At 48.3% G+C, this 26,629-nt stretch overlaps 1 protein-coding gene across 1 annotated transcript; it reads right to left on the bottom strand.

Annotated features, from left to right (window-relative positions):
* Positions 1–1,746: 1,746 nt before the first annotated feature.
* On the bottom strand, positions 1,747–26,421 carry PORCN (porcupine O-acyltransferase). The gene is made up of 13 exons (XM_035097124.2): positions 26,333–26,421; positions 23,836–23,980; positions 21,365–21,557; positions 20,977–21,020; positions 20,348–20,529; positions 19,168–19,298; positions 9,478–9,603; positions 8,922–9,022; positions 6,969–7,045; positions 5,741–5,804; positions 4,413–4,498; positions 4,026–4,136; positions 1,747–2,527 (listed from the first exon to the last, which is right to left on the bottom strand). Exons 2-13 carry the CDS (start codon positions 23,969–23,971, stop codon positions 2,426–2,428), a joined length of 1,353 nt encoding a protein of 450 aa, XP_034953015.1. The 5' UTR covers positions 23,972–23,980; positions 26,333–26,421; the 3' UTR covers positions 1,747–2,425.
* Positions 26,422–26,629: the final 208 nt, after the last annotated feature.

The raw sequence follows: 26,629 nt of genomic DNA, 5'->3' as shown, positions 1-26,629 counted from the left end.
CAGATATTGTATTAAACAGTAAGCAGTAAAGCCAGACCAGGGGAAGGCACTGCAGTATTTCCCCCCTAATGTTTATTTTACAGGTAGCAAATCAAATGCAACTGAAAAAAAGCAAAATAGCATTCCTACCTCTCATCCTTTTTCTGAACCTCATTGTTTTACTGGTGCAGCAGGAAAACCAGTTTAACACCAGCATACTTTGGTCCACTGAGAAGTAAGGAATTGTGCTTGGTTCTCCCTGTTTCAGGACACAGGTGGCGCTGTGGTCTAAACCACTAAGCCTCTTGGGCTTGGTGATCAGGTCAGTGGTTTGAATCCCCGTGATGGGGTGAGCTCCTGGTGTTCGGTCCCAGCTCCTGCCAGCCTAGCAGTTCAAAAGCACACCCAAAAGTGCAAGTAGATAAATAGGTACCACTCCGGCAGGAAGGTAAACGGCGTTTCTGTGCGCTGCTCTGGTTTTGGTGTTCCGTTGCGCCAGAAGCGGCTTAGTCATGCTGGCCACATGACCCGGAAAAACTGTCTGCGGACAAACTCTGGCTCCCTCGGCCTGTAAAGCAAGATGAATGCCGGAACCCAAGAGTTGTCTGCGACTGGACTTAACTGTCAGGGGTCCTTTACCTTCCCCCCCCCTCCCTGTTTCAGAGGTCTCGGAGGAGTGAGCAGATGCAAAAATGTCTTTAATAGCAGCATAGAAAAGTGAAGCACAGCAAGTGCCACTTTTCAGACGCCTTCACAGCCAGCATCATCTGCCAGAATCCCCTCTTTGAAAGGTTCCCTTCGCTTCCACATCTGGTGCGTTTTGGGGCAGCCAGGGGGGTATACCTGTGGCTTCACTTTTGTCCCTCATTGCCCACCAGTTCCAGACATCACAGAGTGAGGTAGAAAACGATTGTAATATTCTAAACAGAAGTGATGCGTGTGTTGCCAGAATGCCAACTGAATTCAATGGCGTTTACTCCCAAGCAAGTGGAGTCAGACCTTTTTCGGCCTGCAGCTCCTGTGCTCTACCTATAGCCCCCATGCTCCAAATAGTTCGAAATAGGTAAAGCACAAGAGAAATCTTTTGAGCACTAGCTTTGTAGGTCTGCCTCTACAGATGCAGCAGAACGCCGAGGTGGTAGGTCAGGCTTTACCCCACTTCAGACTGCAGGGCTTTGAGTTACATTTGTGATTTGTTCCCCCACTTAAAAGGCTCAGGCTGCTCAATACTGTGGTATTGGGGAGCATTCAACCCTACACTACCCAAGTAATCCAAAAAGTAGAATAAATTCTGTCCCTGAGGCTCTTTGCCTTATCTTTTCTGTTCATGGAACAGCTTCTAGGGTGCATCCATATTTAGCTTTTTCTTCCAAGTGCAGTTATGTTCTGAGCTGCAGGGTTATTCCAAGGGTGACTACTGTCTGCTTCTGCCTCTTCTTAATTTTGACCACACATCCCTTTTGTAGGTACAGGTATCAAACTCACAAACCTCTGCTGCAATAGCAGGGATTACATCAGTGGTAGTTAACTACACCACTTAAACAGCTGTAAGTTGTAGAACAGAACCTGCCAAATAGTACAAGGAGGGTGTGCAGTGGCAGGAACAAGAGGCAATGTATTCCTTGGAGGTCGGATCTGTTGCCCTGTGGATCCTGCCACCTGAGGCAGCCGCCTCACCATGCCTCATAGTGGGCCGGCCCTACTTGGAAACGCAGGTACCATAACCTGCTTAACCCTGTCTGCAGGTACCATAACCTGCTTAACCCTTCCCTCAGAGGCAGCGAAGGGGAGACAAAAGAAACCCACATACAGTTTAAAAGAGACCGTGATTACAATCAACCAATCATCAGACTTTACTGAAGAAAGAGCCCACAATCCCAACAATAACCAGGGATGCCATGACAGCCGCCGATGCAGTCCTGACAGTCAGCCGCAAGGGAGCAAAAGGAGCTAAAAAGAGGGGGCATGCATGGGGATCATGTGGGGGCAACAGCTCTAACATAAAACAATTACATTTAAAATCATACAAGGAGGAGAAATGGTGCTGTAACTTCCACACCTGGTCATTAAAGGGAGCCCCAAGATGGGCAGACGGGGGCCAGCAATTTCCCAGGGGGCAGAAGGAGGGAAGGAAGTCTAAAACCAAAAGCAAGACCACCTCTGTGTGTTTGGGCTACCTTTCTCAGCAGCCCCTTTCCACATGGGACCTGATTTCCTTCCTTTTGTGAGGGCATTGGGTCAGGGCCTGCCACAGCGTGGCGGAGCACAGTCTGCCCTGCCCAGAGGCCCCTTCCCCCAGTAAGTGTCCCAAGAGGGGGGGGGAAAAGGGGCCAGCCGGCGTGTCCAGGGGGGTGCATCCGATTTCCTTGAAGGAGACGAGGTCTGTTCCGCCTCTCCTTCCTGGACTTTCTGCTCCGTCTCCTCAAGTCGGCACAGAGGTCGCAGCTCAGCTGATGAGGCGGTAGAAGACCCAGGAGGCGAAGGTTGCCCAGTGGCTGGCCCAGCTCAGCTCAGACCATTTGTGTATGGTGTAGGACATCCCGTAGCCCTGCAGGGTAAGGAGGGAGGGCAGGGGAGGGAAAGTTCTTACAAATGTAAGCTTAACACAGACAAAGAAGGAGGTGCTGAGAGGGAGGGATGCTCCAGGCAGACAGCTTTAGCTGCCCCCCCCAAAAGCATCACAATCTTTCTTTCTGCAGCAATCAGTGGGCCCAGCCTATGCCATAGAACGGCATTTATTTTCTTTTTCAAAAAAATAGCATAATTTGTAAGTAATCCCACTCCCCACCCCACCCCTGTTGGATTTTTTGAATAGTCAATTTACTTTAGAGCCGGTCTAATGTAAATACTGTCTGTTTAAGAGAAACAGGTGCCTGTGTTTCTGTTAATTGCTCACAGGCGTGGGCTCTGCTTCTTGTATATAAGGCTCTGCCAGAAAGCCTTCTGTATCTCTTAGTTAGATCTTTCAGTTTGATTCATCTCTAAGTAGATCACTCTCTCAGTTTAAGAGATTCCCAGTTGAATCTTAGTATGAGAGTTGCTTAGTTATAATGCTGGTTTGCTGTTAATTCTCGGGTAGTTTAATGGGAGTTTTGTGGGAGGTTTCGGAAAGTGGGTAGATAACATTGCTAAGAGAGAAAGCATTTATCTTTAGTTTAAAGTCTCTTTAGAGTCAGTTTGTTTTTCAGTTAAAGAAACCCAACCGTTTGTATTTTCATCTGCATACTTTTAAACGAGTGTGCAGCTAGTAAGGGGTTTCATATAAGGAAGATAATTCCCTACGCTCTTGGTGGTGTTTTCTTAGCCAGGTCAACTTCTGACTGCGTATACTCTGCGTGAAGCGTACTTTAAAGGGCCGCTGTAAAACTGGGATATATGATTTAGGTTAAGCAGGTTTCAATATCCAGTTTTCTCCAATATTATTCTTATCATATATATATATATATATATATATATATATATATATATATATATATATATTATTTTCCAATAACCCCACCCCACGCCCCGAAAAAACTCTCTTCTGGGCAGAGGCAGATTTAGTGCAGTGCAAACAGTTTTGCCATGCTGAGCGCTAAGCCTAGGGGGCGCTGCAGGGTGCCGCAAATATGATAAATTGAGCAGAACCAGAAGGCAATAGGCATAGGGCTCCGGATTTGGGGCTTGCAGAGGGCGCTGCGGAAATTTGAAAGACCAAAGTCCACCCCTGCTTCTGGGGCATCCTGCCTCGTCCTACTTCTTCAACACTCTTGCTATTGCCTTAGTGTTCCTTTTTGATTCCCCCCCAAAAGCTCAACAACTTTGGTCTCCACCTTTCCCTTTAAAAAGCTCAACAACCTTGCCCCCCCCTCAAGAAAAGCTCAACAACTTTGGTCAATCCTCCCCTAAAAAGAAAAACCTCAGCAACTCTTGGCAATGACAATAGGTAGATCATAGGCGGTCTTTTTATACTGTGAGTAGATCGCAGTCTCTTGGGAGTTGCACGTGCCTGTCCTAAAGTATGGCCACCACAACTGCCCAATGAGTCTGTGTTTTGTCCCTTTTACCTGCTCTTCCACGGAGTCGTCTGCATCCATGTCAAATAACGAGCCTAGGTAGGACAAGTGGAAAATGGCGAGCGCTCCAAAGAACAGGTTGAGGAGGTAAACCCAAAGACTCTGCAGAAGGAGGAGAAGTGGAGGCTCAGTCAAGGGGCACCCAACTAGGTATCACTCTGCTATAACCGGCAGGGTTGGAACTAAGCGAGGAGCAAGGAGCACATCTGGCATGTTCAGCTGCACCCACCCCCATACTAAAAAAGAATGCAGGAGGCGGAGCCAGAAAAGACATCCACCTGAGGCACCAGGAAGATCGTATATATTGAGCTCCCAGACCCCTGGTATGGTGGCATAAGGGGGCACCCGTAGATCCTCGGAACCCAAGGCACATCTCACCGTGTTGTGGCGATGTGAACACCCTGGCGGGCACCTCTTGGAGAGTATGCAGGCATCAAAGATGACGGCGAGCCTCTTCCGGAGAACTAGGCAGAAAGAAAGCAGTAAGTTAGCGAAAATGTACAGAACTAACTCAAATCTCTGTTGGAAATGTAAGGAAAAAGAGGGCACCTTTTACCATATATGGTGAAATTGTAAAAAGATAAAGGAATTCTGGGAAATGATATATAATAAATTTTAAAAATGTTTAAAATAACTTTAAGAACAGGAATTTTAGGTGCAGATATGCTGAAGACTTTTTAGAAGACTGTCCATGTACACAACTACAGCTGCCAAGGATGTTGCTTGCCTAGTGATGGAAAGAAGACAAGATACCGACAAAGTTGGAATGGCAGATGAAATTGCTTGACTATGCAGAGATGGCAAGACTGACAGGGAAAATCAGAAATCAGGAAGATCAAAACTTCAGTAGAGAATGGGACAAATATAGATTGTACTTAAAAGAACACTGTAAACACTTGAACTCTTTGGGAGGCTTTGAATGACTCTTGCAATGTTACATAAACTTTGGATATATTGGAGAACTGTAATTTGGATGAACTATAATATGCAGTTGATTAAGATACTTAAAGGACACATGGAGGCGAGGAGGGAAGTCTTAAGATTTGGAAGAATCTTGCTTTATTTTAGATTTAGAGGAAAACAACTACCAGACTTTTAGAAGACATCTGAAGGCAGCCCTGTTCAGGGAGGCTTTTAATGTTTAATAGATTACCGTGTTTTATTTTTCTGTTGGAAGCCGCCCAGAGTGGCTGGGGAAACCCAGCCAGATGGGCGGGGTATAAATAATAAATTTTCATTATTATTTTATTGAAAAATGTTAATTGTGATTTATTTTGTAAAACCGATAAAATTATAGAAAGAAAGAAAGAAAGAAAGAAAGAAAGAAAGAAAGAAAGAAAGAAAGAAAGAAAGAAAGAAAGAAGTGGTTGCATGTGAGTGAGGCTGTGCTCAAGAGCTGTCTTTGCTGCTCAAAGCCTAAATACTGGTTTTAGATCATGGCTTGTTAACTGACTGTCGTTTATTCAAAGCACAGTTTCCTGTATTTGGATTAAACCAGTCACTGTGGTTTGTTACATATGGCAAAAGAAAGCTCTGAATACCACCCCCGTGAGTGCAAAAGAGGGACCAAGGGGAGGAGAGGGCATGCATGTAACAAACCATAACCTGTCTTTATGTCTGAACTGGGCCAATTTCTGGGCCAAGGCTAGATGGAAGTAAAGAACCACCCAAATTTGGTCCCCAGCCAAAGGAAAGAGGGAACTCACCGTGTTCAATGTAAGTGATAAACCCCAGGGAGAGCAGCACAGCCGCCAGGTGGAAGCTCAGCCCCTGGGAAGGAAGAGGGAGAGAGAGAGTTCTTCAATTGGAATAGAAATCTCAGGACAGGGATTGCGTCTTGCTTGCATTCTCGAAGAAAACAAACTGCTTTCCAAGGGTCTCCCCCTCCCAAGAATAGGCTTAATGAAGCAAAGACAAATGGCCCCCAATGCAATAGTGCCCACTCCCCTGAAGTCTTGCTGATTGCAAGAAGCTCTTTTTGCGGGGTCTCACACGGGAAGGGCAGAATCTCTTCTGGGCAGGCAAAGTCATGCAGAGTCTCTTTCAGCAGAGATCTCGGACGTCAGGACCATGGCCAGCTGCCAGTGGGCCTTCCCATCCGCAGCTCTCCCTCCTGTTGCAGCTACAGAGGGATGTTGCTTCAGCAGAGAGCTGAAGCCTTAAGGCAGCTGGCAAGACCTATACTGCAGGTAGCCTCAACTTCTTGAAGGAGCTGTCTGCACTCTAGAAAATGACTTTTTTCTGCTTCTACAACCGCTGGCTTCTACATGGGGCTGGAGATGACTGAGGATTCCTCCTCTGAGATCAAGGAAGGTAAACAGGCCCTTTCCTTACAATAGGAGGCCACAGAAGAAGGCCCTGAAGGTTCCTCCCTGAGTGGATCAGCCTGTATCTCATAAACATCTGTGTCTTCCTCAGGGCTTGGCAGAGGATCACAATGTCTCTTTTCCATATATGGCCCTTAGAGCACCCTGGAGTTGTCACCTGCTGCCATTTCCACCTCTGCCTGGCAGCCATTTGGTGCATATTGGGAAGGAAACAGATGAAGGTCAATAGGTTTGTCCTGAGTAGCCATGAGTGAAAGGGAGCGATCATCAGGCCAGCCCTGCCTTACAGCAGGGCAAAGCAACCTACTTTTAAGCAGCACCCAGGGCATAGCTGCCAAGTTTTCCCTTTTCTCGCGAGGAAGCCTATTCAGCATAAGGGAAAATCCCTGTAAAAAAGGGATAACTTGGCAGCTATGACCCAGGGGTGAGGTGAAGCACTGGCAAAATGCCTGGGGACTAGTCCATGTGATTGTGAGCTGCCTTGGCGCCTCTTACAGGTAGAAAGATGGGGCACAAATGTTTGAGATAAACAAATTCGTACATGTTTCGTCATGACAGGGTGTGACCAAGGAACAGGAGACAGCGGCTTCTGTAGAGGGATACTTACATGTAGAAGGGCACTAGCTGCATAGGTTACAATGATTGCTGAGAAGGTGCCCAATTTCAAGGAGTTCTTGAAGACATCTGGAAACAGGTGGAGAAAGTTAGTGATGGGACAGCATGTTCTGCTCCCTACTGGGTGCCCTGGCCAGCTTTTCCCCACCTCAACTGAGATGCAGTAAAATGCATTTACTTCAAGCTACTACATTTATCTGTTCCAGACACTCGGCCACTGAGTTTCAAAGTATTTCCTGGAAGCTGTCACTCCTCTTCTTCCCACATAGCAGTGGATTGGTGAGAATCTCTCCTAGTTGGCCAGTTGTTTTTTTTCTTTTTGCAGCTTACCAATGTAACAGATTTATTGTGGGATAAACAGACTTGATCAGATACAGGAAGGGTTATCCTCAGAGATATGAGCAGGGTGGGAAATTGCAAAGCAGTTTGGCCAAACTATGAAAGTGAGAGATTCTGTCTGTGACAATTCCAGGTCAAGCTTAAATGTATACAAGATAAACATATCAACCGTTCGCAACTTCAATAAGAGGTGATAACAATGTCTTTCCAGTTTCACTATGCTAATTCAATACCAGTCTCCTGAGACAGACATGAATGCCAACTAACCAACCAAAGTGGAAGGAGGCCAGTTCTAGGGCATGACGCTGCCATAGACTTAAGAATCTGAACAGCTTTGCTGGTTGAGATTCATTTTGGGGGAAAGGAAAATGTGGCTCTTCCAGATCTTGCTGGACTACAACTCCTATCACCCCTGACCACTAGTCATGCTGGCTGAGGCTGATGGGATTTGGAGTCTAACAATATCTGGGGTGTCATACGTTCAGCATTCTGTTCCCAATATTGGCCACCTGGACACTTTTGGGAAGCTTACAGTAGGCTTCCCTTTGTCATTTAACCATATCATATGGAAATCATAGGTACGCTGCCTCCTAACATGGACGCTCCATTTAGCCATCCTGCCAAGCAGCTTTCGATGGGGCTCATCCTCCACAAATCTCTTCAAACTATTTTAAAGCCATCACATTTCATGGCAGAGAAACTCCACAGGTTAATCGCCGCACCTTGTGTGAAGAAGTACTTCCTTTTTTGTCAGCCCAGAACCTACTTAAAAGGGGCTCCTGCGGCTCTTGACTAGTAAGAGGCAAAGAGATTTAAAGGTAAAGGTAAAGGTACCCCTGACCATTAGGTCCAGTTGTGACCGACTCTGGGGTTGCGCGCTCATCTCGCATTATTGGCCGAGGGAGCAGGCGTATAGCTTCCAGGTCATGTGGCCAGCATGACAAAGCCGCTTCTGGCAAACCAGAGCAGCACATGGAAACGCTGTTTACCTTCCCGCTGTAGCGGTTCCTATTTATCTACTTGCATTTTGACGTGCTTTCGAACTGCTAGGTTGGCAGGAGCTGGGACCGAGCAACGGGAGCTCACCCCGTCACAGGGATTCGAACCGCTGACCTTCTGATCAGCAAGCCCTAGGCTAGAGCAAGCCCTAGGCTCAGAGATCAGCAAGCCCTAGGCTCAGAGATTTAGATCTGTCTAAATGCCCAGCATCAGGCAAGAAGATACCTTAGTCCATTTCAGGGCTCACAGATCTGAAATCTGTCCCCCACTCCCCAATCTGCATGTGTGGATTAACCCTACCATATAATCTCAAGCCTACCCCCCAGGATTTGTAAATACTTATAGCAATAGAGAGAGGTCTTCTGGGTAGTCTACATCCCCCTCCCCAGTGGTAAGAGGGGGTGAAGACAATGGGAGACCCAGGAACCTAACTATGCTGGGAAGCATCTTCTGGGGGGCGACAGGTTCCCCATCCCTGCCATAAGGGGTCACTGACCTCCCTTCCTCAGGGAGCCATTGTCAGGGGCGATGCCCAAGGCTGAGGGTCCTCATGTAGCCTGTTTCTAAGGCTCCACATAACTAACACAGCAGGTGCACACATCCTTACAGGAGTTCAGCCAACGGGACATGGGCAGGTTCCAGCTGGTGACCACCTCCACCATGGAACGGGGCAGCTCCACATTCAATGGGCGAGACACTGTCAGATCCCTGGAAGGAGGAGGGAATAAAATCATTATGCAGGCCAGAAATCAGGAAGGGGGGTCTTTGGATTCATGGAAAGTCTCCACTGACCTGGCAACAACAGGAGGCTATAATCTGAATCATGTCTAAGCCAGAAGTCAGTCCCACTGAATTCAACAGAGCTTAACTCCCAGGTAAGTACAGTTAAGATTGCAGCCTAAATTCAACCGAGTCTGAATCAAAGCCATTATTATTATTAATAACTACCCACCAAAAAACAAACCATGGAGGGGGGGGGACCTGACCACATTTAACACCTTTGCAAAAACTATTCCAGCAGACCGGGTTATGCATAAAAGTTACTTTAACATCTGTTTTCTGATTTGCCTATTTGTGGGATTTAAGGAGGTTACATTTTTAGTACAGTATCCTAGGCACCCCCCCCCCACCTCACACACACACACCCCTGCAACAACACTCACCATTTCAGGTTGTCTTTCTCCTCTGTGAAGCCAGACCCTGCCAACGTGGCCGTTGTTTCGGACAGGAAGCCCACAAAATAGTTGCTGAAGTGGAAGGAGCTAGCGCTTTCGTAAGCCCGAAGCCAGCTACGATGCAACAGCAAGACACAAAGATGTAAGAACGGTCCAGCTGGATCAGGACAAAGGCCTCTCTGTCCTCACAGTGGCCAACCGGATGCCTACGGGAAGCCTACAAGCAGGACCTGACAGCAACAGCACCCTCCACATTGGGGATTCCCAGAAACAGGTGTTCACAGGCAGACTGACAGCGGAACATAGCCCTATACCCCCATGACTTTGTTTAATCCTTTTCTAAAGCCATCTGATTCCATGGTGCTGTATGAAGAAGTGTTCTCTTTATTTTATTTAGATAGGCGGAACAATTAAAACACCAAGAAGTAAAAACCAGGTAATAATACAATAAATTAAAAAACAACACATTGGAACTACAGTTATAGTCATACCTCGGTTTAAGTACGCCTCGGTTTGAGTATTTTCAGTTTAAGTACTCCGCGGACCCGTCTGGAACGGATAAATCCACTTTCCATTACTTTCAATGGGAAAGTTCACTTCAGGTTAAGTACGCTTCAGGTTAAGTACAGACTTCCGGAACCAATTGTGTACTTAAACCGAGGTACCACTGTAATATCCTGGGTACTATGGAACAGAACTGCAGGGCTGCAAAGAACACATTATGTATAGGGTATACAGTCAAACCTCAGTTCCCAAATAGCTCTGTTCTGGCTCCCAAAGGCTGAAAACCTGAAAATAAATGCTCCGGTTTTCGAACGTTTTTTGGAAGCCGAACGTCTGATGTGGCTTTCGCTGAGTGCAACCATTTGGAAGTGCAACCAATTGGAAGCCATGCCTCGGTTGTCGAACTTTTCGGAAGCTGACCGGGCTTCTGGAATGGATTCCATTCGACAACCAAGGTTTGACTGTACTTCTCTTCGTAGGTGGTCACAGTCCCAAATAAAGTTGGGTTTTGAGAGAGGAGGTCCAACTTAGCTATCCATACAACCCATAAACACCAGAAGAGGCTCACCAGGCACCTTTGACTCAAGAAGCCTTAGCAAGACCCTTACACCAGCAAATCTGACACACTTTGCCCAGCAACCCTCCAAAGCAAAGGGAGAATGAGAAGGAGGGATTTCCAGATTAATAGCCACTTCTTCTTTTTTTTATAAGATCACCTGTTTCATACTTGATAGACAACAGAGTCAGAGCTGGGTCTGAGAGTATAAGCTGCAGAAACAACCGCCGAGATTTCCTGAAAAACGCAAGTCCGAAAAGCTGCCACTACTAGGCACAACTACCATCTGTGGTAGTCTATGCCCAATATGCAACAACCCCACCAGCATTGCATGGGCAGGTATTGGTTTACTCTTCCCATTGTAACAGGTGCACTGTATCATCATGTTCGACAGTGGGATTTGCTGCCAAGGAGTGTGGTGGAGTCTCCCTCTTTGGAGGTCTTTAAGCAGAGGCTTGACAGACATAGGTCAAGATTGCTTTGATGGTGTTTCCTGCTTGGCAGGGGGTTGGACTGGATGGCCCTTGTGGTCTCTTCCAACTCTATGATTCTATGATCAGAGCCCCACCTGATGCACCAATTCTTTAACTCTGGCTGAAACTGAGCGGGGTTTGCTTCACTGGACTCTCAACTCTCTTTCATCAATATTTCTGCCCAGATCCGCCTCCCTCTCTCAGACTAGATGCTGTCCCCCCTTCTTCCGACAGAAATCCTTTGTACAATAAAGAAACCGCCCCTTTCAAGCTTCCAGACAAGCCCATACAAATGTGCTCATAAAAGGTGAGCATTCTGAGTGGGCCTTCCGTTCTAAGGACAAGTGTACTAAAAAGATTGAATTTGCACCATTTGAAAACCGCTCACCGGAGTGCCAATGAGCTTCAGGCATGCCTGTTCATTTGTTGCCCTCTAACAGATCCAAAACACAGAAGCAACTCTTGATTGCCCAATGACCAAAGTGACCACTCTCAAAAGTAGATTGGAAACGAGGGTGTTCTCCAAATGGAGTAAGAGGAGAAAGTGTGGGGGGGTCAAGACTTTGACGGAGCCCCTCCAGATTTTGAGTGTTGTTCTGTAAAATGGATTTTCTATCAACTGCAGCCTCTCCAGGGTGAGCTTCAGAAAGGGGGCTGATGGATCAGCTATGCCACCCTTGAAGATCAGGTGTGTATCTGCTCAGGTGTATATCCGCTCCTTATACAATCGAGCGCGAGCAATGGGTGGGGGTTGACCACATAAGATTGCTGGTATAGATGCCTCGCCCCCTGCCCCCCCGCCCCGGGCCAGATCATAAGAAATGTTTCATAATAAAGGGCAGCAATGCAGTGTGAGGTGGCAGTAAAAAATGGGGACAGTTAAACTATATATGAAACGCAAACAAAAAACTCCGGATTTAATGCGTTCCGAACGCACATTCGTAAGTCGAAAAAATGTGTAAGTCGAATCCCATAGGAATGCATTGGGAGAAAAAATTCGTAAGTCGAAGCAACCCTACCTAAAAATTCGTAAGTAGAAAATATCCTATCTAAACCGCATCCAAGATGGCAGACGGAGCTCCATTCGTAAGTAGAAACATTCGTAAGCAGAGTTATTCGTAAGTAGAGGTACCACTGTATAAAGAGAGGGCCTTGATAGATATCACTCGGTGGCTCTGCTCTCTTTCTCAGCTCCCGTTGCAGTCCAAAGGTTCTTGCTTCTAGAGCTCTCCTTCTGCTGTTCCCAGGGCAAGGAAAACAGATGTGCACAAACACATGGTTTTACCATTGTCAGCTGGGATCAGATCCTTGCAGCCCTTCTGGGACTTCCAGGTGTACTTTGGATAGTAGCACACCTGCATCTCATAGAGTAAGGTGCAGTATAGAACTTAGCCTTATGCCAGGAAGCCAAATTGAAAGGGAAGCCCCCTACCCCTTAATACTCACCCCCTTTTGCAGCAGCAATGGGTCTAAAACCCTGTTACCGCCTTAACTTTAATCTTGAAAAATCAGAATTGTGCTCTCCCCATATTTCATCATGTGAACATTATGCGCAACTTCAAGTACTGCGCCTTTAACTTTAGAATCATAGCCCTAAGTCCTGTGTTTGGCTGTCCTGTGAGCCCCCAGCCTGATAAACCTGTTCAGTGTCTAAAGAAGTCACTTTGACTGGTAATTTCAAGTCAGTGAGCCAAAGACACCGGTCCATCCCTGCCCCCTGAGAAGATCCTGGGATCTGATTATGGGATCTGTACCCTATGTACTACTGCTCCTCCAGACGTAACTGCAAATCTCAAGTAGCAATTTTTAGTTTCTCCATTTTCCTTAGGTGGCAGGTGCTCATGCCAAAGCTCTCCCTAGCAGTTTTAGTAACCCCAGACCAGGCATGTCAAACCTGCGGCCCTCCAGATGTTTTGGCCTACAACTCCCATGATCCCTAGCTAGCAGGACCAGTGGTTGGGGAAGATGGGAATTGTAGTCCAAAACATCTGGAGGGCCGCAGGTTTGACATGCCTGCCCCAGACAGTCATTCTTCATTCACAGAGAGTTCCTGATTAGTAGAGAAAAGAGCTACATGCAGGTCAGCAGGTAACTCTTAGCATCCCAGTTCCGATCCCTCCAATGGCGTTAACTCTGCAAAATGGGGATTTGAAGCTTTTGTCGGCTCAATGCCAATTGCATTCCCTCTATGAGCCAACCATCGTGGAATAATACTAGTTTGGCATAACTGCCACTTGATGCGTTAAAGGAGCCCTCGGGGGCAGGGAGTAAAAGAGCTAGACAACCGTCTTGCTTGGTATTAAGCCACGTCACATCAATCCTGAATCTTCCAACATTCAACTTCCCTGGCTTGGAGCTCCCATATTATGGAAGAGGAAGCAAAACTTCTCCCGATCCACCTTCTCCCCACTGCGCCTGAAGTTCTACACCTCTACCCTCTCCTGCTGATTTACTCACCTTTTCACTAAACAAAAAAGCCCCAAATGTTGTAACCTCCCCTCCCCACAGGAGCTGCTCCAACCCCAACCCCTTGATTCTTTTGCTTGCCTGCCTTTGAAGCCAGTGAACCTCTGCAAACCCACACGGTGGGGAAGCGAAGAAACAGAAGTCGCATGAAGACTCACCTCACCAAGGTGCTCCTGGCAGAACCAAGAAGGGAAATAACATGGCAGGAGCGAGAAACAGAGAGGGAAGAATAAAGATATCAGTAGATATTGGGGCATTAAGGTGTTCCATATTGACTGAACCCAGAACTATAAAAAAAAGCCGCAGAGAGCCACGACTGGCAGTGCCTACATGCCGAAGATTTCAGTTGTATTTTGGATAGCATTGGTTTGCACTGAACAAAGCCAGGCCTGTGGGTATTGTATTCTATGATAGTGTGCAAGTGCAGAAATTTCATTAACAGCTCTTTCATTAACATCTGCATGACAAACTTGTCAAACGGAAGGTGCTTTCCTCCTCTGTGGCAGGAAAAGGCAGGAGCCCTGGCTTAAAAACATAATAGTTGCCTCACTGGATCAGAACAAGCTTCCTATTTCTCACTGTGGCCTCCTAGACACTTCTTAAAGGTAAAGGTAAAGGGGCCCCTGACCATCAGGTCCAGTCGTGAGTGACTCTGGGGCTGCGGCACTCATCTCGCTCTATAGGCCGAGGGAGCCGGCGTTTGTCCGCAGACAGCTTCCGGGTCATGTGGCCAGCATGACAAAGCTGCTTCTGGCAAACCAGAGCAGCACACGGAAACGTCGTTTACCTTCCCACCGGAGCGGTCCCTATTTATCTACTTGCACTTTGATGTGCTTTCGAACTGCTAGGTTGGCAGGAGCTGGGACCGAGCAACAGGAGCTCACCCCGTTGCAGGGATTCGAACCGCCAACCTTCTGATCAGCAAGCCCTAGACTCTGTGGTTTAACCCACAGCGCCACCTGGGTCCTAGACACTTCTTAGGAGCTCACAAAGAACAGCATAAAGGCAGGGGTGGGGGTGCCAGAGGGGCTGTAGCCCTGGGTGTGGATTTTTGAGGGTTCAGGAAGCAGGTGGCCCCAGCGCAGTGGGGCGCTCCTCTCTTGGTGGCGGAGGAACCAACCCTCAGGGAGAGGAGCACTGGGCTGGGCCTCACTGGGGGCACTGGCATGGGGGGGCACCTGGTTCATGCCCGCCCCGGGCACTGTGAACTCACGCAATGTTGCTGCATAAAGCTGATGGCCACATGCTGTTGTTTGATGGCAGCATTTGGTACTTTAAAGGCAGGCTGCCTTTACAGACGCAGGGTCCTCCATTGAGCTATGTGCCTTCGTAGGTTGTGATTAAGGTTCTGGCATGAGTGCAGTGCAGACTAGGCCTCACTGCACAGAAACTCTGCACATCACCAACAGCTCGGTTGGGGGCTTCATATGTGTAAACCTGTACAATCCATCTACTTATTCATCTTCTCATCCAAATCAGTTTTGGGAGGATTTAATATTTATCCTTGATAAATCTGTGGCTGAATTCCCGAAGTCAGAGATTCTTATAATGGGGGACTTTAATGCCAGAATTGGAGCAGATATAAGTTCATTTACCGATATGTCACAATTATTCATAGAAGAGGAGTGGTTTCCTACATGGAATTCACACGACAAGACCATCAATAGGGCTGGCATCATACTGCTGGAGTTTACCATTAACTGCGGGTTGCTCAGCTTGCATGGCACACCCAAAGACTGGTCCGAGGGATACTATACTTTCCTAGGAACTAGAGGGGCTAGCGTTATAGATTACATCTGGTCCTCCTCAGTATTGATTGACAAGGCATACTGTTTCAATGTGTTCAACAGAACCGAAAGTGACCACCTTCCAATCGCCCATCTCCTTCCACCACACACAGCTGGGGCCTCCCAGCTCCCTCCACCTCCAGGATTCATTGATCTTAGCCCCCGGACGTAAGAAGTGGGATAGTCCTCCTAAATTGCCCTGAGATTCTAACAGAAAGAAGTGGAGTGCTCAAGCCATGGAATAAGTCACAGTACACAAGACTCGGGAAAAGAAAGCCAGGCCTTACTTCAAAGCCACCAGGTGACACAGACCTAAGCAGGGCGGAATGGCGCAGACCACAGAAACGGCAAGCAAAGCAGCCACTGACTAGACGAGGACAGCAGACACACCGGACACAGCCCACAAGGCAAGACACAGCGAGCACAATGGAAACGAGCCAATGGCGATACGTCGGTTGCTGGGCCTCACAGTGGGAAAAAACAAACCGTGTCTGGAACATGGCGAACAGACTGAGGGAGCCGTGACCCCACGGCGCCTCCCGTCAAGAGACAGAACAGATGCGTTGCCACTGATGGAAGCCACAAAAGACACGTGAAGGTTAAGAATGCAGCTGTGCAATGAGTGAGATGATGCAGCCCGGCAGCTGGAGAGATGTGCTGGGGTGTGTGTATGTGTGTGTTACCTGCTCCTGCGCTTCCTGTTGCAAGTAGCGCGATCCCAACAGAGTCCAACAGAGAGAGGACCGGGAGGGAGAGGGTGGATACAAGGAAGCAAAAGAATGCAGAAGAGAAAGAGAAAGAAAATGAGCTCATCAGGCTTTAGGACGTTCCAAATAATATTTAAAACGCTATTTAACTATGTGGCAGGGAAAGGTTTGATAAAGAGCTGCTTCTCGTACCTATGGGACCGCCTCTCCCGGTATGACCCACAGAGGACATTAAGGTCCACAAATAATAACATATTGGAGATCCCGAGTCACAAGGTGGTTAGGCTGGCCTCGACCAGTACTGGCCCCGACCTGGTGGAACGCTCTGTCTCAGGAGACTAGGGCCCTGCGGGATTTGTCATCTGTTCATAGGGCCTGCAAGACAGAGCTGTTCCGTTTGGCCTTTGGACTGACGCAGTCTGACCCCGGGGTTACCCTTCCCTAAGGTTTTATCTTATAATGGTTTTATCTTTCTTGTAGATTTTTAATTTTAAAATTGAATTGTAACATTGTATTAATCTGCATTTTAACTGAATTGTTTCTTTTATACTTGCGTTGATATTTTTGTTGTTAGCCGCCCTGAGCCCGGTCTTGACTGGGAAGGGAATAATAATTATTGACTGGGAATAATTATTATTATTATTATTATTATTCTCCCAGTATGGATGGAAAAGGCCACAGCTGCTGAACTTCTCCCTGGCCTAGCATCCACTAAATTCAAGGAAGTGCAACTCTTAAATGCTTCAGTATTCCTGGGATCCTCCCTTCGTTCACTGTACCTATGCAAAATTTTAACACAGAACTGGAAAGGGCAATTGGAACGAGAGGCTCCACAACAGGGCTTCACTGAAAAAAAAACCCCACACACCAAAAACCAACCACTCCCCAGCAACCACTGCCCAGTAACTAACTGGCAGCCACTTTTGATAGGCTCTTCCTTCACAGATTTGTTCAAACCACTTTTGGCCCACCGCATTTCATGGCAGAGAAACTCTATGGTTGATTGAGACTTGTGTGAAGAAGTACCGTACTTTTCAGTCTATAAGACACCCCCATGTATAAGACGTCCCCTATTTTGGGGGACTCAGATTTAAGAAAATGGGGGGGGGATGGCACAGAGTTGTTGAGGGGTTGTTGTTTTTTTGCAAAGGATTACCCAGGTTTGTTGAGCTTTTTTAGGGGGGACTGCCAAAAATCGCTCACCCACACGCGTCACTAAATCCGACTCTCGTCTGTCCCATCACCGGCAGAAGCTGCCAATTGCCCACCCAACTGCCGGAGTGTTATTGAGCAGCAACCAATAACACGAACAATAGCCGCTGACAGCCACAGCAGCAACCAATCAAACATCCACCCTATGCACTATCCATGTATAAGATGACCCCCCCCCCACACACACTTTTTAGCATGATTTTAAAAGGACAAAACATAGCCTTATACACGGAAACGTACGGTACTTTCTTTTTCTGCAGATGCATCGTCAGTCTTAAAAGCGGGGTCCTGCAGCAACATTGGGGGAAGGACACAGGTTCCTCACCCCCACAGCAAAGGACCACAGCACCTTTATCTGCTACAGTTATTCCAAGGCCCAAAAACAATCTCAGGGTGAAGATACCAGGCACATATCAGAGCCCCAGCATGGGGAATCGGTCTGGCTCTCCAGAGGTTGCGAAACACAACTCCTGTCATCTTCAGTCACTGGCCTCCTGGGAGCTGATGCCATCCAACAACTAGACCAGAGCTTTCCAAACTTTTCATGTTTGTTTGTTTAGACATGCATCATTTTGCGACACAGCAATTTGGTTTTAGGGACCCAGGTGGCGCTGTGGGTTAAACCACTGAGCCTAGGGCTTGCTGATCAGAAGGTCAGCGGTTTGAATCCCTGTGACGGGGTGAGCTCCCGTTGCTCGGGCCCAGCTCCTGCCAACCTAGCAGTTCGAAAGCATGTCAAAATGCAAGTAGATAAATAGGAACCGCTACAGCGGGAAGGTAAACGGCGTTTCCGTGTGCTGCTCTGGTTTGCCAGAAGTGGCTTTGTCATGCTGGCCACATGACCTGGAAAGCTATACGCCAGCTCCCTCGGCCAATAATGCGAGATGAGCGCGCAACCCGAGTCGGTCACGACTGGACCTAATGGTCAGGGGTCCCTTTACCTTTAATTTGGTTTTACTAGCAAACCAGAGATTAAACTAACCCCTTTCCAGCCCCAGGAAGAGTGCGGGGAGTGTTCATGCGACACACCTACACACTTCAGCCGACACACTAATGTGTGGCAACTCACAGTTTGGAAAGCTCTGAACTAGAGGGCCACAGGCCCCTCCCTTCTGCACTAGTTGCCAAATGGCTTGTGGATGTGAAAGCATTTCTCTCAGGGCTTTAAAGGAAAAGCCTGGAAGCCCTTCTGAACTGTATAGCCAGCAGCAAAACGGCTGCTGGTCGGAGTTTAGAGTAGCTCACCCTGTATAAAACATATCCCCCTGTGTCCCCTAGGTGCTAAACAGCATCGCAGATGGAAGATAAATGCCATATTTTGGCCCACCAAGCCCAAAGATGAGCTAGAAGCTGAGGTTTTAGAACAGGGGATGTAATACTGTGCCCAGAACTGTATTTTGAGATGTCTCCACAGCAGGAAACATATAATTAGTCCACCATGTTAATTAACCTAACCCTGGGTCAATGAATCTGGAATAGCTTCACCCACAAACACCCACAGAAAGGGGTAGAACATTCAGCCTTTTCCTTATGTTTATCCACTCTGATTCCAGTCACAAGGTGGCAAAGGAGTGTTAAGGGGCAGCTAACCTGCATTAAATGACCTGATATATATGGTCAAGGACCATATCCCATATACCCTATTTCACTTTCCTCCTCCCCCCTCCAATATTCGCAGGAGAGTTTTTTGTTGTTTTTTAAGAGCTTAAAGTAAGTGCAATACATCTCTCTGAACAATTCAGAGGCATGGAGGAAGAGAGGAACTCGGACAATAAAGTCCACTTGCCTTTTAAAAAATCCAGTAATTAAAAATATACTAGGGCCCACCATTCTACAGCACGCTTCCCGTCTGGCCTGTGAGGAGTCCAAAATCTCCATTAGCTCACTGGCTGGATTCCCTAACAAACCCAACGGGCCAGCTGCATGGAGCCTGGGGCCGAGGTCAGAGTATCTCTTTGGAGCAACCAACTTACTTCCTGAGTAGCTTGTAGCTGTAGAGGGGTATCAAGTAAGAGAAGAGATAGGGGGCCACACAAGTGGACATGATGAGGCACACAAGGCAGAGGAAGAAGCTCAGGAAGACCTTCTGGAGCCAGGAGAAGCTCTGTATGAGAGGAAAGAGAGAGAAAATACCATCTTTCACACTGTTTTTCGGTCATTATCTTAGTATGAATAGAAATGAGAGACCCTCTTCATGTCAACTCATCAGATATAAGGTTGCTGCTGTTGTTGTTATCTATATACTGCCCTATACCCAGAGGACTCGAGGCAGTTCACAGAACAAAATCAAAATGGAAGACAGCAGCATTGCAGCTGACGTTCGGGGTTGGTGGCCGTGTGACAGCACCCAGAGAGTCACAAAGACTGAGAGATTGTGGGGGGGGGATGGGGGGCTCGTTTAATCTCACTGTAAACAAGTGTTACAGTGACAATAAAGTATATTTCTATTTTCATTTGAACAAGGGATGCAGTGTTTCTATTTTCCAGGAACCGTCTCGGATTTACAAAAGCCATCCCAGATTCTGATTTGATCCCAGAACGTCCCGATTCTCCTTAGTACATCCTTATTTTCATCAGAGAAATGTTGGAGGGTATGGAGTTATCCAACCCCCAAGCCATCTGAAGGCAGCCCTGTATAGGGAATTATTTTTAATGTTTAATTTTTAAAATGTTTTTATTTATGTTGGAAGCCGCCTAGAGCAGGGGTAGGCAACCTAAGGCCCGTGGGCCGGGTGCGGCCCAATCGCCGTCTCAATCCAGCTCGTGGACGGTCCAGGAATCAGTGTGTTTTTACATGAGTAGAATGTGTCCTTTTATTTAAAATGCATCTCTGGGTTATTTGTGGGGCATAGGAATTCGTTCTTTTTTTCCCTTTCAAAATATAGTCCAGCCCACCACATGGTCTGAGGGAAGGTGGACGGCCCACGGCTGAAAACGCTTGCTGACCCCTGGCCTAGAGTGACCGGGGGCAACCCAGTCAAATGGGCAGGGTATAACAACAACAACAACAACAACAACAACAATAATAATAGCTTGGGTAGGATGGATGTGGGTTTCCAATATTCAAAGATCATGCCCTTTTACTGGACCCCCAACTAACCAGGCCCTGTTCCCTATGCTGTGCCAGGAATAAACACATAATAGGGAGCTCACCATTCTCCGGCTTTCCACAGCCTGCTGGTAGGTACGGAAGCGGAACCAGGGTCCAAAGATGACCGTCCCAATGAAGTAGATATAGCCCATGAACTCTACTGGGGACGGGATGGCTGGCACCTCGCCCCGGTCCAGATCAAAGCCCAACGACACAGCCTTCATTGCCACGATCATCTGGGCACCTGGTGGAAGGGAGCAGACAGACACACAATAAGAGATTCAGTGCTTCAGTGCTTGCCAGTAACCTATGGAGACCTCACTGCCCAAGATGTGACCTGACTTATGAAAAAGTATCAGGCAAATGGAGAGAAGATATTCCATGGTGGCTGAATGGGACCACCAAATAGAGGGGGATGTAATTCCTTTTAATGGAAAACTCAGGTGCTGAGTGCCAAGAGGATTGTAGACAGAACAGAGCCACTAAGAAACAAGGAAGAGCTATTGGCAGCCAAACTCAAGAGTCGAAGAAGTACTATATATTTCAAAACCCACCTCCCTGCAAAACAACAACAACAATCCAATGAAAACCAAGCGTTCCTTGCAGAGTGATAGGTATGAATGCTGCACTTGGAGCAACTTGGAAAGGAAGCACATTCATCAAGCTCTAGAAAGATCTACAAAACACTCACCTCTCATCTTATGCCAGCTCACTGTGTCCACCATGTGCATCTCCCTGCAAAAAGGAAGGGCGGGGGGAGAGGGGGAGAAGGTCAAAGATGGGAAACTGTTATGATCCCTCAGGTGGCGCAATGGGTTGGCTGTGAAACAGAAGGTTGGTGGTTCGAGCCCACCCAAGGACAGCTGTGGGCTGGATTCCTGCATTGTAGGGGGTTGGACTAGACACTCAGGGGTCCCTTCCAATGGCCAAGCTGCCAACTTTGTTCCACATTTGTCTAGATCTTCTTAACTTCTGTTGCACTCCGCTTCCCATTAACTACTCTTCTTCATCCAGCCAACCACTTATGGCTATAGCAGCCTGTGAGCAGCCCTCCCTACCTGCTCCTGGCCCTCACTCACCCCATGAGCAAGTAGATGAGGATGGTGATGGAGAGAAGGACGCCGCGCTGGGTTGAGTGGCGACAGAGGAACAGCACCAGGTAGCACAGGAGGCTGAGGAGGACGACCCAAACCATCTGCAGCTGGAAGAAGTGGTAGAGGGCGTAGAAGCCGCTGGCGACTGTGCTCAGGTGCTTGACATAGGATGGCAGAGCTGCGAGGAGAAGGCCAGAGAGGAAAATGGAGGTCAGGTGGAGAGAGGGTCAGGGGACATAGGCCCATGGCCCCATCCGCACTATACATTTAAAGCAGTATCATGGCACTTCAACAGTCATGGCTTCCCCCAAAGCATTGTGGGAAATGCAGCTTGTTGCGAGGTGCAGAATGTTGTTAAAGGTAAAGGTAAAGGGACCCCTGACCATTAGGTCCAGTCGTGACCGACTCTGGGGTTGCACGCTCATCTCACATTATTGGCCGAGGGAGCCGGCATTTGTTCACAGACAGCTTCCTGGTCATGTGGCCAGCATGACAAAGCCACTTCTGGCGAACCAGAGCAGCACACGGAAACGCCGTTTACCTTCCCTATTTATCTACTTGCACTTTGATGTGCTTTCGAACTGCTAGGTGGGCAGGAGCTGGGACCGAGCAACGGGAGCTCACCCCGTCACAGGGATTCGAACCGCCGACCTTCTGATCAGCAAGCCCTAGGCTCAGTGGTTTAACCCACAGCGCCACCCCTATTACCCTCCTGGAGCTACAGTTTCCAGAGTGGTCTTAACAGTCAATCCCTAGTCCCTGGGAACGCTGGGAATTGTAGCTCCGTGAGGGGAATAGGCGCCTCCTAACAGCACTCAGCGCCCTTAACAAACTACAGCTCTCAGGATGCCTTGAGGGAAGTGTATGGTTTGGAAGGGGCATGGACTGTTTTGTCTATCTGGCCCAGTATTGCCCACTGACATGGGCAGCAGCTCTCCACAGTCTCAGGCCTTCCACATCACCTGCTCCCTGCTCCTTTTAAGTGGGGATTTGAACTTGGAACCTTCTGTGTGCAAATCAGGGGCTCCATCACTGAGCTAGGTCCTCTCCCCTCAAGATCCCTCCTCCATACTCCCCAGCTGTGCATTTACCTTGGAAGAGAAAGAAGACACCCTCCGCAGTCATTTTACGCTACACATAAAACAGCAGTTGTAAGAAGGGTAGGAGCTGTAACTAGAATGGGAAAGAAAGCTGGGGCTTGCATTAGGACCTGGTAGGTAAAAGCCCTTTCGAAAGGGGAATGCTGACAACAGCAGGTCCACTACAAATAAAGGGAAACGTTTGAGCTTTGAGTGGAGGGAATGGCGCTGCGGCTCCTCCCTCCCCAAGCATCGCTCCAGTCTGCCTGGAACTATACCCTCCATCTCACGTCTGGCCGTGCTTCCTGTCCACAGATGTAGCTCAGCAATGACATCCAGACTGAGAGAGAGAGCTGTGGTTGTTGCAGCAGGAGGAAAAGCAGGCACCGTGTGTGTGCATAAATCCCCAGCAGGTGACCAATGGGGTGCCCTCCAGATGTTTTGGGCTAAAGCTCCCATTACCCTTGACAACTAGGTTTGATGGGAACTGAAGTCTGGAAGGCATCACCTTGGCCACCCCTGATTTAGGCATGTATGGTTTAACCAAAATTAAATGGTAACGAAATCATTTCTTAGTTCATCATAGGTAATGGTAAAGGGACCCCTGACCATTGGGTCCAGTCGTGACCAACTCTGGGGTTGCGGCGCTCATCTCACGTTATTGGCCGAGGGAGCCGGCGTACAGCTTCCAGGTCATGTGGCCAGCATGACAAAGCCGCTTCTGGCGAACCAGAGCAGCGCACAGAAACGCCGTTTACCTTCCTGCTGAAGTGGTACCTATTTATCTACTTGCACTTTGACGTGCTTTTAAACTGCTAGGTTGGTAGGAGCTGGTATTGAGCAACGGGAGCTCACCCTGTCATGGGGATTCGAACCGCTGACCTTTTGATCGGCAAGCCCTAGGCTCTGTGGTTTAACCCACAGCGCTACCCGCGTTCCTTTAGTTCATCATAACAATATCTTAAATGATGGAGCACTTCGTCCTGAGCATTTTGGTGTAAGAATGCTTTTGCTGCGAACTAGGATCTCCCCAACTCCCATCAGCCTCAGCTAGCAAGGCCAGGAATTATGAGAGTTGTAGTCCAGAAGCATCTGCAGGGCCACATGTTCCCCAATTACTGTCAAATCTAGTGGGGGGGGCATGGAATCCCAAGACTCATTCTCGTAACACCAAACCATGGTTTGGCATTACTTCTGAACAGTCTTTCTTTCCACTGGGCCACAGCTGTGATGCAATTGCACAAAGCAAGAGAGCTGCGGGGAGCTGGATTTAGATGCAGATCGTGAGTGAGAGCAGTATGGGGTTGCAACGCAGAGTTCCTCATGGGTCTGGTGAATGCCCTGGAGGACTGCGTGCCTAAGATTGTCTGCACTTACCCAATCTCCAGAGGAGACGGCACACGAGGCACAAGAGCAGAAGTGTCCAGACCTGCTCAATGCCTTGCTGAGCAGTAGGCAACACGCAGCCGCTCAGGAGCTGCTGGTAGAACTCTTCCCGGGTGAATGTGGCCATGGCCGCAGCCTGGAGGAAGCAGGAGACAAAGGGATGTCAAGATGGGTAGCTAAGAAACCCCCTCCCCATAGCTAGTATGCAAGCTCTAGCACATGTGCCCATCTCCAGAGGCAAGGCCAGATTTCCAGGCTGCTAAGATCCATGCCACCATATGCTGATTTGGGTACTCAGGTTGTAGAGAGTTGCAGAATATGCACGACTGCATTGCACTTTAAGCCTCCACCATTTCCTCTGGACACAGAGCAAGCTAAGGATTAGTTGCAGCACATGCTGCTGTTGTTTAGTCGTTTAGTTGTGTCCGACTCTTCGTGACCCCATGGACCATAGCACGCTAGGCACTCCTGTCTTGCACTGCCTCCCGCAGTTTGGTCAAACTCATGTTCGTAGCTTCGAGAACACTGTCCAACCATCTCGTCCTCTGTCGTCCCCTTCTCCTAGTGCCCTCAATCTTTCCCAACATCAGGGTCTTTTCCAAGGATTCTTCTCTTCTCATGAGGTGGCCAAAGTATTGGAGCCTCAGCTTCACGATCTGTCCTTCCAGTGAGCGCTCAGGGCTGATTTCCTTAAGAATGGATAGGTTTTATCTTCGTGCAGTCCATGGGACTCTCAAGAGTCTCCTCCAGCACCATAATTCAAAAGCATCAATTCTTCGGCGATCAGCCTTCTTTATGGTCCAGCTCTCACTTCCATACATCACTACTGGGAAAACCATAGCTTTAACTATACGGACCTTTGTAGGCAAGGTGATGTCTCTGCTTTTTAAGATGCTGTCTAGGTTTGTCATTGCTTTTCTCCCAAGAAGCAGGCGTCTTTTAATTTCGTGACTGCTGTCACCATCTGCAGTGATCAGCATATGCTTACTTCCACAAAAGCTCAGGTAGGCATGCTGAATCTGTAGGGTTGCCAGACTCAATAGTGGACTGGACTTCTGTGCCTTTAATTGCCCTGCTCTCTTTTGAGTCTGGAAACCTTAAAGGGAAACCAGCAGACCCTTTGCTTGGAAATTAAACAAAGGGTCTGCTGGTTTCTCTTTAAGGTTCCCAGACTCAAAAGAGAGCAGGGCAATTAAAGGCACAGAAGTCCTGTCCACTATTGAGTCTGGCAACCCTATGAATCTGCCTAGATCCTGGAATCCTCTCTTCATGGTGGTGATCCTTCTTAAGCCAAACAACAGGCACAGCAGTGATGGGCACATTGCCCATGTAGCAATGGTGCACAACCCACCCACAACTGTGCTACATTTGTTGTAGGTCTTCTGCTCTGTACAGTATTAGCATTAAAGAAGCAGGGGAAGCCCCCCTTTAGGCATTCTCTTGGTAGCAACCCTTAACATGCTTGCAATGGTGGTAAATTTCACTAAAATCTGTTACTTGCTTGAAAAGAGCAAATACAAAAGCTACTAAGGTTGCTTGTGATTTAAGATTAACCTTCCTCTGCTTGATCACCTGGAAGCAATTCTTCAGGGGCAGAGTGGTTGTATACAGGCCTGGTAAAAATAAGAGTAAGACTACCAGCATATGTTATTCCCAAAAAGCTCCAAAAAGCTTCCTTTAAGGGCAGATAAAGAGAGGCAGGAAGTGCCACCAAAATATGGACCCACTTGAATAAAACATTGGGGGCTCCTGTGACCACGGCTGATGGACAAGAAAGGAAATAGCCAGATGAATACTGTAGTAATAATCTACGGTGCAAGAGAGATGGCCGGTGAGAAATAGGTGATGGATGAATAAATGAGTTGAACGGCTGAAAAGTTGCATATAGAGTGATCACGGGTACATAAAGGGAGGCTGCGGCCTATTCGGTAGCCCGCCGGCTGGAAGATGCAGGGAGCGGTTTTGCAGGCCGGGGATTTGCTAGGTGCAGGAAGGGAAGGAAACGCTGCCTGGGGGAACGCATGGACCATAGACAAAGGAAAACTCGTCGTCGGGATTCGAGAGAAAATCAGATCGGGATTCCCCTTCGCGGCAGCCACTCGCTTTCCTTTCCCCCTTCCGGCATGCAACTCTGGGGGAAGCCCTTTCCCCTACCTCGCTCTCCCCAGGACACCCCGGCCCGTTTCCCTGGGAGACACAGATTGTAGAAGGAGGAGCAAGCGAGCGGGGGGTGGGGGTGGAAATCCCCTTAAAAGATGCCCTGACTCCGTCGATCTAGTGGTGCTCTCGAGGGATTCACATCTAGGAGGGGGCAAATCCTAAACAGATCGAGATGCCCTTTCCCTAACTGCAATGCGGGAGACCCGGGAAGAGGCCATAGCCCCCCTCCCCCAGCGTGCGCCCTCTCTCTCTCCTTTCCGGCCAGATGTTCCCTGCAGCTCCAGCTGCGCTTCTTAAAGAGGCAGCCCCTGGGTCTTGGAGAACTCACCGAGGTGCCTCCTTCCACCACCACCCTCCTTTTCCAGCTCTCCGGGGATGCGTGCCGGGTTTTCTCCCTTACCCCCACCCCCACCCACCCCAAGCTGGAAAACTGGGAAAGGAAGGGGAGGTCGGCGCTGGGAAAGAGGAGCAATAATCCCTTTTAAAATTGGAGGCGGATCGACTCGGGAGGCCAATGGGAATGCCGGAAAGGAACAGTTGGATCTCCGGAGTGACCAATCCGAGGGGAGGGATGGGGGAGGGTGCAGGTGGGCAGCCAATGCGGAAGAGGAGCAGGGAAACTAAA

Source organism: Zootoca vivipara, chromosome 16 (genome assembly GCF_963506605.1).
Source record: "Zootoca vivipara chromosome 16, rZooViv1.1, whole genome shotgun sequence".
Classification (NCBI taxonomy): Eukaryota; Metazoa; Chordata; class Lepidosauria; order Squamata; family Lacertidae; genus Zootoca; species Zootoca vivipara.
This window is presented reverse-complemented; position numbering and strand designations above follow the sequence as displayed.